Source organism: Canis aureus, chromosome 15 (assembly GCF_053574225.1).
Source record: "Canis aureus isolate CA01 chromosome 15, VMU_Caureus_v.1.0, whole genome shotgun sequence".
Lineage (NCBI taxonomy): Eukaryota > Metazoa > Chordata > Mammalia > Carnivora > Canidae > Canis > Canis aureus.
Window position 1 is genome coordinate 40,775,859 of NC_135625.1, and position 18,131 is coordinate 40,793,989.

Here is an 18,131-nt window from a genome sequence, read left to right on the forward strand (position 1 = left end):
AAAACCTAAGAATGTGTGGTGGTGAATTTTATGTGTCAACTTGGCTGGGACATATTGCTCAGACAGTTGGTCAAATTTTGTGGGTGTTTCTGAATAAGATTAACATCTAAATCAGTGGACTTTGAATAAAGGAGAAATGTCCTCCATATGTGGATGGACCTTATCCAATCAGTTGATGTCCTGAATAGGACAAATGGATGGACCCTCCCACAGAATCTTCTAGCCAGCTGCTTTCAGTCTGGAAATGTACCTCAGCCTGATTTATAGCCTACAGGCCCACTTTGTAGATTTATAGCCTACAGGCCCACTTTGTAGATTTTGAACTTGCCAGCCTCTATAATTATGTGAGCCAATTCCTTATATAAATCTAATTATAACAAATTATAATAAGTGTTCTGTTTTTCTGAGGAATCCTGACTAATGGAGTGTGAAAGACGATAATAGAAATTCTAGATAATATTGTCATTCATGAATAAACTAGCACCCAAAGTATTCTAGGTTATTAAAGAATAAAACGTTGGAAAAAAGAGTCCTAAATTTGAAAAATTTCTCAAGAAACTATGATAGAAACTGGCAACACCCAGATATATATAATGTTGTTAATATGCTGGACTTTATAAATATTCTATAGGATTTTTGGCATCAAAGAAAATCAACTACAAATATGGAAAAACTCAAGATTGGCTTTTTAGCCTTTGCCAAAATGAAGTGCTTATAAGACAGGAATATCTATGGAGAGGATGTTGAGAATGGCTTCTTTAGGGGGTATACGATATCCCAACTCTTTTTTTACCCAGTCCAGTTGCCATTATAGTATAAAAATATTCTTTCAAGAATTCTGACTATGGGATTTTGAGACATTATTACTAAATTAGTACAAAAAAAAGAGGAATTAAATAAAACAATTTAACATAGTTATGTAGAAAGCCATAAGATCTAATCAGTTGTTCTAGAAATTTCATTTGTCAAAATTCAATACCCATTCATGATAAAAACTAAGAATAGAAAACTTCTTTGATCTAATTAAGAACATCTGTGAGTATCTACAGCTAACCTAATAAATGTAAGTGACTGAATGTTTTACCTGTTATGGACTGCATGCTGTGTTCCCCAAATTCCCCTGAGAGTTGAGTTAAAACTCCAACCCTCAGGAAGATGGCATCAGGAAGCCTTTGAAAAATAATTAGGGTTAAATTAGATCATTTGTGAGTGTAGAGCCCTAAGGATGGGATTAATGCTCTTATTTAAAAAAAAAAAAAAAAAAAAAGGAAGAGATATGGATTTCTCTCTCTCTGCTTTGTCCTGTGAGAGGAAGGCAGCCATTTGCAAACTAGGAAGAGTGCTCTTACCCAAGGGCATCTGCTCAGGCCTTGATCTTGAACTTCCCAGCCTCTAGAGCTGTGAGAAATGAGGGTTTGCTGTTTAAGCCAGCTATTCTGTGGTATACGTTTTTACAACCTGCACTGACTAAAACAGACCCTAAGATTAGGAATAACTCAAGCCTGTCTGCCCTCACTATTGCCAGTCAGCATTTTACTAGAGTTTCTGGATGCTAAATAGGAAAAAGAATAATAATAAATGGCATACAGGGACACCTGGGTAGCTCAGCGGTTGAGTCTCTCTCTGCGTTTGGCTCAGGGCGTGATCCTGGAGTCCGGGGATCGAGTCCTGCATCAGGCTCCCTGAATGGAGCCTGCTTCTCCCTCTGCCTGTGTCTCTGTCTGTGTCTCTCTCTCTCTCTGTATCTCTCAGGGATAAATAAATAAAATTAAAAAAAATGGCATACATTGTTTAAAGGAAAAAAATAACCTTATGTTTTTAGTGACCTAACTCTGTGTGTATAGATTAAAAAGAAATTCTGTCAAACAATCAGGACTGTAAGAGTGTCCCTTTGCTATAAGAGCAAGGTCACAAGGAATAAAGATATTGACATTGTTAAAATGTTCATTTCCCCTCAGTTAATCTGTAGATTCAGTATAATCCCAATTTTGATAATTCCAGAAAACATTTTCACACATATTGGTTCTCAAATTCATGAGGAGATGCAAAGACCCTAGAATAATCAAACTATCTTAGAAAGCAATCTGGTACTTTTGTATTACTTTACACACCCACAGTTACCATATGACTCAAGTATTCCATTTTTAAATATTTACCAAGAACAATGAATATAACTTTACAATGATCTGTACATGGATATTCATAGATTTATTCATGTCATAATATTTATTTATTATGTCTTTATAATCTGCCTGCATATGTTTACAAAGATTTTGATTGTTAGCAGAAACGTAAACTAGGCTAAACATAATTGGTTCTTAAGGCTGTCACTAAGTAAAAATTTGTTACTATTAGCAAGTTGCAGATAAGTTTGTGCAGGGCCCTAGGAATATTTAAGTTTGGGCCCAGTTCAAAAGTTCATGGTTCTACCCAGTGAGGATGTGCATAAGGCCTACCTCCTTTATGTCCTCCCAGTTATGTTTTAAAACACATTTTACATAAGTGACACCATTTTATTCCATCTTTCACAGCATCGACAGGTCAATGGTATATTTATAAAATGGTATATTTCTAAAATGACACACTACTTAGCAGTAAAAACTAATGAATTAATAATCACAACAACATGAGTGAATGCTGAGGGAAAAAAGTCAGAAACAAAAGAGTACACACTATATGATTCCAGTTATATGAAATTCTGGAATAGATTATTCTAACCTATGGTAAGAGAAAACAGGTCAATTGGTTGCCTTCAGCCATGTGGATGATTGACTTGGCAGAGCAAAATGGAAATTTTCTCTATCTTACTTCTGGAAATTGTTACATGGGTATTTACATTAGTACCAATTCTTATAGCTGTATTCTTAAAATGGATGCATTCTATTGAATATAAGCCACAAGTTAATACAGATAATTAAAATAATGAGAATATAGAGGCAACATTTGGAGGACAGTCAGTGGAAGTTCATTTAACTTCAAGGTTGGGGAAGAGGTTTTCAGAGGAAGGAAACATGGGTTCTCCCTCCAGTAATTTTTTGAGGATTCTAATTATCAGGAATATAGGTAAAATCTTTTGATTTCTTCCTAAAATTTGTATTTTGAATCTACTTATTTATTCAGTGGGTATTCTCTTATTTTCTAATTATATCTTGATGAATCTATATCTATCTGGTTTTCTATGTATCTATACCTCTCTTTGTGTATGTATGTATGTAATTATGTGCATATATATGTAGGTAATGTTCATGATAATTACAAACAATATAAGAATTTTAAAAATGTTTTATTTAATGCATGTTCTCTGTTTCACAGAAAAATTCAGATGTGCTATTGAAAAGAGTTTTGAAAATACAAGTCGTTATGGATAAAGCCTTGGTAGGTACTATTGATAAATTGCATCATATCTTTGTCCTGTGTTTAAGTTCAAAGGGAATATGAAAAAGAAACTTGCCTTGTTTGCAATACAGATATTTCATTCTGTTCACAATATGTATCTTAGGATAGCAGGATATAAAAAAAACGTTGTTAATTGCTTTTACATTGATATACAGGGACCAATATTTATGGTATTGATTTCCAAATCAGTATAGAATTCTAGCAATGATGTATATGTATGTATGCAAGGGTTCTACTACAGTATAACTATTGGATTACAACTAGCTATAGATATTTCTGAATCCACTCTGTAATGTGGTGAATTCTTTTCCTTGAATTGATTTCCGTTTTAAAACAAGCTATTTTGTTTATTAGACCCTTATCGTTAAATATTCTCTTTTATGAGATTAGTTTATGCTGGCTGTATAATTGCTTGAGTTCTCTAGTGGAAGTTCTGTATTCCGAAAATGAGATTTATTCATAGGAATATCCATTTAGTTATGGAATTCTTGTTTATGTAATCACTTTGAGCAAAGTCATATGAGTAGCAAGTTAAAAAATCAGATTTGTCCATTATCACTGATATTTTTGCATAAAGTATCTTAACAAGTGTCACAATGTCATGATTTTGGTCATAAACGGAAATAATTTTAAAAAAGGAAATATTTGGATCTTTAAATAATTTAAAAAATCAATAACAGTAAAGAATAGACAAAAAATAATAAAGAAAAAACACAGTTTTTTTTAAAGATTTTATTTATTTATTTGAGAGAGAGAGTGAGAGAGAACACCAGTGGGGTGAGAGGTAGAGGGAGAAGCCAACTTCTCACTGAGCAGGGAGCCTGATGCAGGGCTCAATCCCAAGACTCTAGGATCATGACCTGAGCTGAAGTCAGAAACTTAATCAAATGAGCCCCCAGGAGACCCCACACATAATTTTATTACCAGGAGATAAATCATATGTATACATGTCCTGTTTTAATTGTACACATGCATATATATTAATATACTCTTGTTTTATAAGATTTTTTTTAATTTTATTTATTCCTGAGAGATACAGAGAGAGAGAGAGGCAGAGACACAGGCAGAGGGAGAAGCAGGTTCCATGCAGGAAACCCAATATGGGACTCCATCCCATAACTCCAGGATCATGCCCTGAGCCAAAGGCAGATGCTCAACTGCTAAGCCACCCAGGCGTCCCATTTTTGTTTTAGATATACTATTTTGTAAGTTTTTTAAAATAATATTTTCCCACATATTAATGAAATATATTAACTCAATTAAATTTTGAGTTCACATAGTGTCCAACTACTTTATTTAATATAAATTGAAATCTAATTTGCCTACTCCTTTCTAGTCTTTACAGCTTTTGGTCTTTTTTTCCGTCTCAAAGAATATCCCCTTAATATTTCTTGCAGGGCTAGTTTAGTGGTCATGAACTCCTTTAGTTTTTGTGTTTGGGAAACTTTTTATCTCTCCTATTCTGAATGTTGGTCTTGCTGGATAAAGTATTCTTGGCTGTATATTTTTCCCATTTGGCACATTGGATATAGCCTGCCATTCACTTCTGGCCTGTCAAGTATCTGTGGACAGATCTGCTGTGAACTTGATCTGTTTTCCCTTGTAGATTAAGGACTTTTTCCCTTCCTGCTTTTTTCTCCACCCCCTCACTTTCAATCTGCAGGTTTCTTTAGGTCTATCATGAGTATCCTGTAGGCAATATATCAACGAGTCTTGGTTTTTTTAATCCATTCTGACACTCCAAGTCTTGTGATTCAAGCATTTATTCTATTTACATTAAGAGTGATTATTGATGGATGTGAATTTAACGCTATTGTATTATTACCTGTTAAGTCATTGTGTCTGGAGATTTTGTCTGTTCCTTTCTAGTCTTAGTCACTTTTGGTCTTTTCTTCCCACTCAAAAGTCTCCTTCAATATTTCTTGTAGGGCTGGTTTCATGGTCATGAACTCCTTTAGTTTTTGGTTGTCTGGGAAATTCTTTGTCTCTCCTATTCTGAATGATAGCCTTGCTTGATAAAGTATTTTTGCTGCACATTCTCCCCATTCATCATGTTGAACATATCATGTCACTGTCTTCTGGTTTGCCAAGTTTCTGTGGAGACCTCTGCTGCTATCTTTACTGGTCTTCTCTTGTAAGTTGGGGATTTCTTTGCTGCCTTTAGGATTTTTTCCCCCTATGTCTGTATTTTACAAATTTTACTGTAATATGTCTTGATGTTTGCCTGCTTTTGTTGATTTTGATGGAGTTCTTTGTATCTCATGGATTTGGATATCTATTTATTTCCCGAGATTAGGGAAGTTTTCAGCTGTGTCCTTAAATAAACCTTCTGTTTCCCCTCTCTTCTTTGGGTACTTGCATGATATCAGTTATTATATTATTGAAGTCACTGAGTTCCCCAAGTCTTACATTCATGATCCAATATTTTTCTTTTCCTCTTCTTTTCAGCTTTATTATTTTCCATTATTCTAGCTTCATTATTTTTCATTATTCTATTCACTTATTCATTCTTCTGTTTCTTCCATCCTTGTGGTCATTACATCCAGTCAGTTTTGCATTTATGTTACAGCATTTTTTTATTTTGGCCTGACTAGTGTTTAGTTCTTTTATCTCTGTGGAAGGTACTGCCTGATGTCTTCTATGCTTTTCTCAAGCCCAGCTTGTATCCTTGTGATTTGCTTTAAATTCTGGGCCAAGCATTTTACTTATCTCTGTTTTGATTAGATCCCTGGCCATGACCTTTTCTTCTTTTTTTGGGGGATGAATTCCTCCATCTTGGTATTTTGTCTAGGTCTCTGTCTTCTTCTCTGTGTTAGGAAAGCCTGTTATGTTTCTTGCTCCTGGGAGTAATGGCTTTGCTAAGAAGAGGTCATATACTCTTCCTGGCCTGATGCTTCAGGAAGTTTCTCCTTGTCTGCAGTGGGGGAGTTTGAACCTTGTCCAGAGTGTGGTGAATTTTAACTAGCTGTGCTCTGGTATGCCTGTTAAAAGAAGCCTGATGCTATTTCCACTTGAGCTGAAGCTTTGCAGCACTATGGTCAGTAGACTTGGTGCATAAGGAGGTTTTTGCTGGTCTTCTGGGGTAGGGACCTGCTGCTCTCAGGCACACTTGCCCTAGTTAAGAAGCACTTGCAGAACATAAGCAGGAGTGGTTTGTAATCAGCTTAAGCCTCTATTGTTGATGGAACGGTGCTGTTCACTGAAGTCAGTCTGTGCTGATGAGTATGGGAGAAAAGTGGACCAGCCCTACCCCTTGTCCCTAAAGAGGTGAGTTCATGTCCACTGCTGTCCAGGAAGCCCTCATAGAAGAGCAAACAGTCTCCTCTTGTGTGTCAGAGGCATCCCTCAGATCCCTGCCTTCTCCCTGTCTGTGTCTGGGTAGTCTGCCTGCCAGGCCATGCAGTGCACCTATGTTCTATTTCAGACACACTGGATGAGTTTCAAAACTCCAAACTTTAAGAACCCATTGTGGTAAAGACCCATGCTGATCTTCGGGGTGAGGGTCTTGCCAGGCTGAGGCTTGTACCACTTTGTCCAAAGGGGCAGTTGCACCAATGCACAGGAGTTTGGAGTTTAGAGTAACACACAGCAAAAAGCCCAACCAAGTCCAGGTTAGCCACCCTCAGCAGATGTCTCTGTCCCCCATGCATAAAGGGTGATGAGGAGCACAATGGTGCCCACCAGCTCTTTTGTCTCTGACAGGGAAAGTCACCTCTCCTAGATGCGTTCCAAGAAAGGGGAACGTCTCTCCCAGTGCATCCCTGGGGATCTTCAGATTGCATCATTAGCTCCTGGCATCTACCCTCCTTCTCCACAGGAGCACGGCAGCACCCACTGGACTCCATACAAATTACAGCATGGAACTAATAAAACACCAGTCTTTGAGCTCTGCTGGTTGTAAACACTTAAGATAATCAGCCTCTCTTGTTTCCCAGTCAATGATTTTGGGGGAGAGTTTTTCTTATGTGATCCCCTGTGCACTTCTCTCTTTCCCTCTCCCCTTCCCTCTCTCCTCTCTCCCTTCTCTCCATGGTCAGAGCTCCCTTTCCTCTGTAGCACTTGTGGTTCTTTTCTCCCTCAAATCATGTCTCCATACCTCCTACCCTCCATGATGTGACTTCTTCTCTCCCTCCAAGTTCTGCAGTTTGTTCTGTCAGTCCTCAGATTGATTTCTTGGGTGTTTGGAATGATCTAACATTTTAACTAGCTTTGTTCCAGAGATGAGGCAAACATAGGATCCTCCTACTATTCCACCATCTTAACTGAACCCCAGGAGCATTTAGATTTTGATTTTTGTTGTTACATGGGAGTAATAGTATTTGGCCTAAAATCAAGATCACAGGTGGTGGAATTATGTTTAGCCACAGCTTCTCCCATCAGGTTGCTAACATTGAATCTAGATGGCCTATTTTCCTCTCTCCACTTAGCTGGGTACCTTCTTACCATTCCAGTAACAACAGAAGGCATTTTCAATGCAAATGACATCCTGCGAAACAAAACAAAGAAACCCAACTACTAAAAACTTGGAGGAGTTCCTTAAAATATGCTTAGTATTTCTTCTTTTATGTTGGGTTTATCTATCTTAAATTTTAAAGTATAGTTCTGTAAACAATATTGGTAGGTCTTTTTTTTTCTCTATTCAGTCAGATAATCTCTGCCTCTTCATTAGAAATTCAGTTGAATTATGTCTATCAAAATTACTGATAAATATGGATGTAGGTTAAGTGCTATTGTCCTATTAGTGTTCTATTTGTCCCATCAATGATTTACTTCTTTGTTCCTCCTTTGTTACCCTTGGATTAGTGGATTATTTTCAGCACTTGCTTTTATTTCCCATACTGTTTTTTTTTTTCCTGCTGTACCTCTTTATCCCCATATCTTACACCAGTGGTTTCTCTAGTGTTCCAATGAAATGTTCCTAACTTTTTACAATCTAGAATTAATGTTATACCACTTCACATACAATGTAAGAACCTTACAACAGTAAAATTCCATAAAACCTCTTTGTGATATTAGTGTAATATATTTTTACTTCTTCATATGTTATAAACCACAAAATGAATTAGTTTAAATAAAATATTGATTTGTTTAAAGATATTAAGGAAAGGAAAAAAGCACTTCATTTTTTCCACATTTTAACATTTCCAAGACTCTTCATTCCTTTTGTTGGTCTGTATTTCTGATTTTTTTGTTTAGCCTGTTGATGAGGTCTCTTCAGCGTTTGTTCATATGCAGTTGTCTTTATTTTATCTTCATTTTTAAGACATCTTACTTGGAAATATTTTCAAACTTTCATAAAAGTTGTAAAAATAGTGCTCGCTTCGGCAGCACATACACTAAGAAAGCTGTAAAAATAAGAATAATGAAACAACACCTATATTCTCTTTTCTTAGACTTATTGTTTTACAATGTATCCCATTATCACTTGTGCTCTCTCTGTTTGAAAGTAAGTTATAAATTGCATCATGGAGCTTTTAGAGTTATCCATGTAAGTAAAAATAACATGATTAAAATACTTTTTATCAAATAACACTATACATATTACTATAACTAAATTGCATTGTGATTGGACAATGTGATCTAAGTGACACTTATGTTTTATATTCAAATAACTGTTTTATGGCCTAATATAAGTCAATTTATGTAAAACCTCTATGTATATTTGAAAAAAAAGTCTCATTGTTTTATATGTTTTTATACATATCATATCTAAGTTTTGCTTTAATTTGAAAATTCTTGTATTAATTTGCCTGTTTGATCTATTAATGATTAAGAAAACTATGTAAAAATCTCTCACTATGATAATTTCTAATTTTGTTAAATTTTGTTTTATACATTTTGTTGCTACGCTATTATAGTCAAGTTTAGAATTCTTCCATTTTTCTTAATAATTGAATATTAATGCACTGTGATAATTATCATGTACACTTTTTGCTTTTAAGCTTTTTAAATATTAATGTAATTATTGCATTGATTAATATAATTATCGTATAATATATGCTTTTTGTCTATTATTTTCCTGGTGTATATTTTCATGCTTTGACTCTTAATATCTCTATGTACTCATAATTTAGAGGTTTTTATTTTAATTTGCATGTAGTGGATTTTTTCAATAGTTTCTCTCATTTACCTAATATTTGGTCTGTTGATAATTTGTGACTATTGAAATATATGGGTTTATTTCCATAGTCATATTTTTGTATTCTTTTGTCTTGCTTTTCATATGTTCAGTTTTGCAAAGGATCACTTTCACTCATATCACTCATGCTGCATTGTGTAACTATGCAATATAGTTTATTGGGATAGGCTACATACAGAGAAATAAAGTATAAATAGTTTCTAAGGACCTGGGAGGATAACATCTCTTTTGTCCAAATCAGAGAAGTCTATCCATTATATTTAATTTTCTATTAGTAGTTTTTGGCAGACTTGCTGAAAATTAGATTATTGAAGATACCAAGATGCCACTTTTTATATTTTCTGCTAACACTTAGAAATGTGTACATACACATAATTAGAAATATTTAGAGAAAATATTATGACTTCTGTTCCTTTGAATGAAGACATATTCTTGAAATTATTCACTGTTATGGTCCTCAGAGGTCTGTATTTAGAAAGTACGCTGTTTATCCAGGATTTATAGTCATGTTTTAGTGGGATGAAGACAAATGATGGCAGCATACTATAGTGGGGAAAAAAAAGACTTAGTAGTGTAGTTAGTTGGAGACTTGAGTCCTGGTTCTTACCCTTGTAATTACGGAATCTTGGAACCTTAACTTTTGACTCTTAATTTCTCTATGTGTGAAGAGGAAGTCAATCACAACCTTTTCATCTTAAGATTATTGATTAATATATGAAGTCTCTAGGTTTATGCCTAAAACTTACTAAGTACTTGATAAATCTTAATTCTATTTTTTCCTTTCACCTGAGCCCTGCATTATTTTAATATTTTATATCCATTTAATATGTAATAGTTTATTACTTGTCACTAGCAATTAAGAAACAAAATTTGCCTTTCAGTTTGATTATATGGGCTCTGAAGTAGCAATTGCAGCTGAGAAAGTTGTTCATATCTTTGGTCTAATCAACACTGTAAGTATTTGTGTTTCATTTAAGTAAGAAACATTCCTATTAATGCAGTAATATTGGTTGTGTAAATACCATTTCCAGTTTTTTAAAAACTAGTCCTATCAACTAGTTTCATCCCTCAATGAATGAATTTCATCTCCAAAAAAGAGTAAATTGAATATATTAACATTATGTATAGAAATGTAATGTTATATTTATGATTACCTAAAACTATATATTATGTACCTTCTGTTTTCAGATGTTTTCCCAGCTAAATATGACTATTATGCTAACTTCTTTGGAGCTCTGGTCAGATCAAAATAAGATTTCACTTAGCGGAGATGCTAATGAAGTACTACAAAGATTTGTGTCATGGAAAGAACAATTTTTGTTTCAAAGGTCCCATGATATGGCATACTTATTAATGCAAGTATCTTATTTGTATTGACATAGGGTTTGTTAAATTATTTCATATGATAGCTGTCAAGGTTATATACAAAGTGTGTTTTATGTAATGATAAGACACTTCAAAAAAAGATTATATGCATAGTGTTTTGATGAAATGCAAAATATAAAATTCTGACAATAGTGTAGAATGCTAAGTCATAATAGGCAAGTATTCTCAGAGTAGGCTGTTACCTATGGAAATATAGTAAACTTGAAAATTCTGAAAGCCTTGAGATAAACAGCGCCTCAATGGTTTTAAAGGTTTTCTTAGTAAATAATTAAAACCATCATTTGAACTTTAAACACAATGTAAATTAGTTAACAGAATGCAATAATTGCATATAATGCTAGTTAAAATATAATACATCAAATTAGTAGTGTGGTTACTGTCTGGTATATCTATACTGACCTAAGATGTAGCTATTAACTACTTGCACTATTTTTTTTAAGAGTCTCTATATAGGTTTCTCTTAATAGTTTGATTATTGAGATGGAAATAATAAAAACAATTCTGAATAATATGCAAGATATTCCTAAATAAATTGGTGATTCCTGTGGAATTTAAGGTATAATATGCAAGATATTCCTAAATATATTGGTGATTCCTGTGGAATTTAAGGTCAGGTTTGGGAACTCAAGAGCTACAAAAACTAAAGACTGAAATGTATGAGGACACTTTCTACGTGCTATCTCTTTTATTCTTAATGGATCTAGTGCATACTCTGTCTCTTTGTCTCCCTGTGCTCCAATCCAACATTTTTTACATGCGTTAGGGGTTCACTATGTGCAAATCATGGCAGTAAGCTATCCTGACTTGTACATATTAGAATTATATCCATCCAGCGGTGGTTAATTTTTTGGAAGGATTAGGCACTGCTGGGTTTTGGACGTGTATCATATAATGTTAAAATAGACTTTAGAACTTAACTTTTGTAGGAACTATGGGAGATTACCCAAATACAAAACTATTGAAAGCATTAGATGTAATATGCAATATTTGTATTTAAAAAAAAAGGTTTATTGAGAAATCCAATTCTTAAAAGTCATTCAGTTAGTAATTTAAAATGCATTTATTGAGAAAAAAAATATTATTTAGTTATAGGGACCTTTTGAATTATGTGGGAGCAACATATCATGGAATGGCCTGCAATCCAAAGTTTGCTGCAGGAATTGCTCTGGTATGTATTTTATTCCCATTTACTCAGTTTATATCATGTTTTGAAATATCCACTTCAAGGAACAAAATATGTATAGTATATCTGCCATAATGTTTTGACAAATTTTTATAAGAGTATACTTTTTTTAAATTTTGAAACTCAAATGTTATAATTTTAAAAGTTTTTTACTATTGTGGTAAAATGCAAGTAATATAAAATTTACCATTTTTACTAGTTTTAAGTGTACAATTCAGTAGTGCTAAGTATGTTCACATTGTTGTGAAACAGACCTCCAGACCTCTTCATCTTCCGTAAATGAATATTTGTACTTTTTTACCAACTTGTCTCATTTTCCATACAATCTGGCCCCTGGAATCCACATTCTACTTGTTGTTTCTGTGTGTGACAGTTTTAAGTTCCACATATGAGAGAGATCATATAGTATTTTTCTTTTGGTGTCCAGCTTATTTCACTTAGCATAATTTTATCCAGGTTCATCCATCTTGTTGCAAATGGCAGGATTGCATTCTTTTTATGGCTGAATAATATATATATATATATGACACTTTTTATCCATTTATCTGTCAGTGGACACTTAGGTTATTTCCATACCTTGGCTATTGTAATATTGCAATGAACATGAGAATGCAGATAGCTCTTCAAGATACTGATTTCAATTATTTTGGATATATACCAGAAGTAGGTATTGGCTGGATCATGTAGTAGCTCTATTCTTAATACTATGAGGAACCAAGATACTTATTTCCAGAGTGGTTGCATCATTTTATAATCCTACCAACAGTTTACATTTTACATTCATCACATCTTTACCAACACATTACTTTCTGTTATTGTTATTGTTATTGTTATTGTTATTTAGTAGCAGCCATTCTAAGTGGTATGAGGTGATATTTCACTGTGGTTTTGACTTGCACTTCTGTAATTACTGGTACTGAACATCTTTTCATATTCTTTTTGCTTTTTGTATACTATCTCTGGAAAAAAATATCTATTCAAGTCCTTAGTCTTTTTTTTTTATATATATAATTTAGTAATTGTCCTCTTTGGTGTTTCCCAAATGAGTTGAATACTTATATCCACACAACAACCTGCACATACGTGTTTATAGCAGCTTTATTCATAATTGCTAAAAATTGGAAGCAACCAAGATGTCATTTAATATATGAATGGATAAACTAGAGTAAATTGATATAAAGGAAAACTATCCAATGATTTAAAAAAAAATGAGCCATCAAGCCATGAAAAGCCATGGAAAAAACTAAGTGCATAGTGGTTAGTGAGAAAAGCCAATCTGAAATGCTACATACTGTTGAGTCCAACTATATGATCTTCTGAAAAGGGAAAACTGTGGAGATAGTAAAAAGATTATAAGTTGCCAAGGTCTGTGTCTACTGCCATCATTACTTCCCAAGAGTTTTTTGAAGGCAAATGCTAATTGCAAATTGTTATAGTATTCTGGCTTTTAAAAAAATCAATTTGACTTTCTCCCAAAACTATTTCTGAAGTCAAAACTGATCGCAAATTCAACCCTTAAGAATCTATGCATTTTTTCTAAGTGTTCATTAAAAAATAATATAGTTACTGAAACAGTGCATATTCTCAAAAACTTTTAAAGCTTATTGGAATTTAATATATAATAAAAGCATTAATCTTATTTTGTTCTATGTCAGTGCCATTTGGATTAAAAATATAATAACTCAAAAAGAAAAAAAATTACCTATTTTTTTCTTGCTCTCCATATTCCTAAGAAAATAATGAGCTCTGACATAGTAGTTTCTTAAATTTGTATTTACATTTAAGTCATATGGCCAAAAAGAAAAGATCAAAGAGGTGAAGAAATAACTTAGGCAACAATTCTGTTTTGCTTTGTTTTGTTTTTTTTTGCATTTAGTATCCACAGATGATAACTTTAGATGCATTTTCAGTTGTTATGGCACAGTTGCTTGGAATTAATCTAGGATTAACATATGATGACATCTACAATTGTTATTGTCCAGGATCTACATGCATAATGAATTCTGAAGCAATGTAAGATTTTATTTTTATCAAATCTATATCTTCTCTTGGGAAATGTTCGTAGCAGTAACTGATGTTTCATCTCTTGCAATACAACTTGAGTAAGAATATTTTTATTAAAAACATAATGTGCTTGTTTAAACTTATTTAATTTTTTATTTAAATTCAATTTAGTTAACATATATAGTATTATTAGTTTCAGGGGTAGAATTTAGTGATTCATCAGTTGCATATAACACCTATAGTCATTACATCAAGTGCCCTCCTTAATGCCCATCACCCAGTTACCCCATCCCCCCACCTACTTCCCCTCCAGCAATCCTCAGTTTATTTCCTAGAGTTAAGAGTCTCTCATGGTTTGCCCCCCCCCTCTGTTTTTATCTTATTTAAAGAGGAGTATTTGATATTGCATAAAATGTACTTAATATTTCTATATTAAATGTTACAGAGAAAGTGAATGTTGATGATAACTTTCTGGGCATTTACTAGAGTCTTGAGATGAAATTCATTCATTCTAAAAATATATAATAAGCACTTACTGTGTTGTAGTGATTGTGATAGTCTTATAAATGGCTAACAAGATAGATTTGTCATAAATATCCTATCAGTGTCTGAAAATTAAAAAGTAAACCTACTTTTTAAACAAAGTATAAATAGCTTATGATAGGTGCCAAGAAGGAAATAAATAGGGAATACATGGCGGGGAGAAACTTTCTGATAAAGGAAAGTTTTCTGAGGAAACAATAATGAAGGATATGAATTTGGTCATAAGAGCATGTTGAAAACTTTTCAGGCTGGCAAATTAAGTGATACTTGAAGAGCAAGAAGCCTGAAAAGCTGGACAGACTAGAATAAGGAGATTGAGAGAAGGATAAAAAAGAAAAAAAAATAGCTGAGACTATAAGGAAGAAAGTTTTAGACATAGGGAAAAGAAAGTAAAATACAGTGAAGCTAAAACATAAGAAGTCAGGGGAAGAAAGCCAGATGATTCAAGAATGTATATGGAAGAGCTTGATTGTGCAATCATGATGCAAGAACTAGAGTTTTATGATAAATGGTAACCAAACACATTTTAAATTAATTTATCAGTATGAATAGTAAAAATTATCTTAAAAGGAATGTAATATATATCAGAAGGAATAACAACATAGTAAAATTTTAGAGATAATTCTCATAATAATTTATGGCAGTTTATTAGGATTGAGAGAAAAAAGATGTGAAGAATTATTTGTAGGCTTTTAGCTATCACACTTATTAACAGATATTGAAAAAGAAAAATATTTTAGGAAAGCAGAGAAATGAGAAGTCTTGAGGGGCAGTTTATGTTAAGGATGAGGATTCTGAGTCATCCATTAGAGTTAGATGCATAGTTATATATAGGTCCTGATCTCAGAGAGTAAGGAATTTAAAATGTGCCATCACTTTATTGATGGAAGTTAAAACCATGAGGATCATTTACAAAGAAGTTAAAAGAGTGATAAGGGTACCTTAAGATTAGCTTTGTATACTTCTCATATTTACAGGCTGAATAATTGAGGAAAAACAGGTGAATTGCAGTGAGCAGGAACAGAAAGGAAGAAAATATTAGAAACAAGAACCAAGGGCAGCCCAGGTGGCTCAGCGGTTTAGTGCCGCCTTCAGCCCAGGGCCGGATCCTGGAGACCGGGGATCAAGTCCCATGTCCGGCTCCCTGCATGGAGCCTGCTTGTCCCTCAGCCTGTGTCTCTGCCTCTCTCTCTCCCTCTCTGTGTGTCTGTCATGAATAAGTAAATTTAAAAAGTCTTTAAAAAAGAAACAAGAACCAAGATAGGATGGAATTTTACCTAGGGAGGGATGTGTTTCAAGAATAAGGGAAAGGATGGAAATCAAGTGGTAAAAGTGTCAGCATGGTATTTTAGCCTCCCCCTATTCTCTCATAAAACACAGTGAAACTAGAAAAACAAACAGCAAAAGCATATTCCACAAGTTTACCAAACTGAAATGCACCATAAATACTACCAGGTGGGACCAATCCACTAACAAGAACTAAGAAGCATGAAGTAAGTAGCTGTGTACCAGGAAATAAAATAGGATGACAATAGGAACTCTAAAAGTCTTACTGACCTGGGGACTCAAATCATTGGCTAGCCATACCCTAACGAGTTGTCTCTCCTGAGACTGAAGTATCAGTAAGCTCATGCCATTGCAGGAGCCAGAATTGGTGGGGATATGGCAAATTGTAGGTAAGAGCAAAGGGGCTGTGATTTTTTAAGATGTGAGCATGGCCTTGATCTCTCCTCTTGAAAAAAATCTAGTAACAATAATACATGTATCACCCAAATCATGTTTTAAAAATACTATTCCTCACTAAAATAACTGGGGCACTTTGAAGGAATGATTGAAAATAAAAGAAAAATAAAAGAAAATAAAAAGAAGCTTGGAACATATTGCATGAGAAAATTTCTTTTGCATGAGAAAAAAGAATTATGGAGATTCATCAAAGAGACACAAAAGCCAACTCCCAATAGTCAAATCTGTGGGAATCTGAATTTTATAAGTAATAATGATACTAATGGATTATAGCCTATTTATTAACATGACCAAAAAACATGATTCCATATTCATATAAATATATGGATAAATTAAAATTGAAAACATAATTAGGAATGGGATATTAACACAAAACCAAAGTATTTCTCTTCAGATAATTACTAACTAATAAGAAAAAAGTAATTTTAGAGTGAAAACTAGCAGATAAACCTTAGCTAATCAAAACGACTTTCATCAGTACTGTAACAAATTGAAATCCTATGCCATTTGTTAGAATGCAGTGAAACAGACTCAGCAACACTCCTGTGATGATGTTGCCAAGATGCATAGCCTCAGTTTAATTATGAGGAAATATTTTATAGTCCTAACTGAGGGACATTCTACCGAATAATAAGTCTGTAATCACAGAACTTCTCATAATCATGTAATTCAACAAAAAACTATGTAAGTAAACTAAGGAGACATGAGAATTAAATGCAAGGGTTGAGGAGAAGCTAAAATGGCATCGTTGTAAGGAGGCCCTTGGCTTGTCTGGTACCTAGAACACAACTAGATAACAACTTATTCTGACATCCAAGAAATCAATCTGACGACTGACAGAATAAACTGCACAACTATAGGAAGAGAAGAGGCCATATCAAGGATGGTAGGAGGCATGGAGACATGGATTGGGGCAGAAATGGATTCCAGGTGCTGCAGAGGGGAGAGAGCCTTGGTAGCAGATAATGGGTAGTGGGGATATACAGAGAAACAAACAGAACATTTCCCCAAATCCATTGGCTGAAAAAAACCAGAGGGGCAAATTTTCAAGAGGTTTTGCAACCAGCAGGGTTCAAAGTCTGGAATTTTAGAGGATGGCCATCATAGCTGTGATAGAGCCCTGAGGGTGCTGCCACTCCTAGGGAAAAGGCGGGCAAGCATCCTGGGGATAGACAGCGAGTGATCTGAGGATCAACTAAAGGTGTATGGGAGAGAGACTGCTCACTCTTCTTGGAGCATATCTGTGAGAGGTAGTGGTCACAGGATGACAATTTGGTGGCAAGAGAACTGGCGGGCACCATTTCCTCCCCCTACCCAGTAGGCACAGTAGACACCTGCTGAGAGCAGCTAACCTAGATGGACACTGTCTCCTTAGCCTGCTTGCTCCAAATCCCAGATCCCTGTCCTTCTCAGTCAAACCTGCATCTGTCCCAACACTGTCAGAACCTTGTCCAAAAGACCAGCACAAGGCCCCTGCCATAGCATATCCCTAAAGTTTGGAATTTTCAGAGTCAGCAGGCTTCACTGGGACAGAATCCAAAGTGCACTGCACTGCTCCAGACAGGGAAGCAACAGAAACAGTGTGAAACAATCTGAAAAACACCTGGAACTCATGAGGGGAGATTATTTGCTCTTCTGGGAGTGCTTCCCTGAGAGCAGCAAGCATGAAGACCCCTCTATGGGGACAAAGGACCTGGCTGGCCCCATTTCCTTCCCCTGCCCCACAGCATAAACCAG

The 18,131-nt window shown here is 34.6% G+C and overlaps 1 protein-coding gene across 5 annotated transcripts in view; it reads left to right on the plus strand.

The window, feature by feature from the left end:
• Positions 1–18,131, plus strand: part of LOC144284574 (A disintegrin and metallopeptidase domain 3-like) — a 95,562-nt gene that overhangs the window by 22,507 nt on the left and 54,924 nt on the right. For all 5 annotated transcript variants that reach the window (XR_013352996.1, XM_077849255.1, XM_077849254.1 and 2 more), the window contains 5 exons: positions 3,313–3,375; positions 10,417–10,488; positions 10,724–10,890; positions 12,008–12,089; positions 13,981–14,117. Coding sequence is in view for 4 of the 5 variants with exons in the window: in XM_077849255.1 (XP_077705381.1) it covers positions 3,313–3,375; positions 10,417–10,488; positions 10,724–10,890; positions 12,008–12,089; positions 13,981–14,117 (521 nt within the window). In the remaining variant the exon portion in view is untranslated. The remainder of the gene's footprint in view (positions 1–3,312; positions 3,376–10,416; positions 10,489–10,723; positions 10,891–12,007; positions 12,090–13,980; positions 14,118–18,131) is intronic.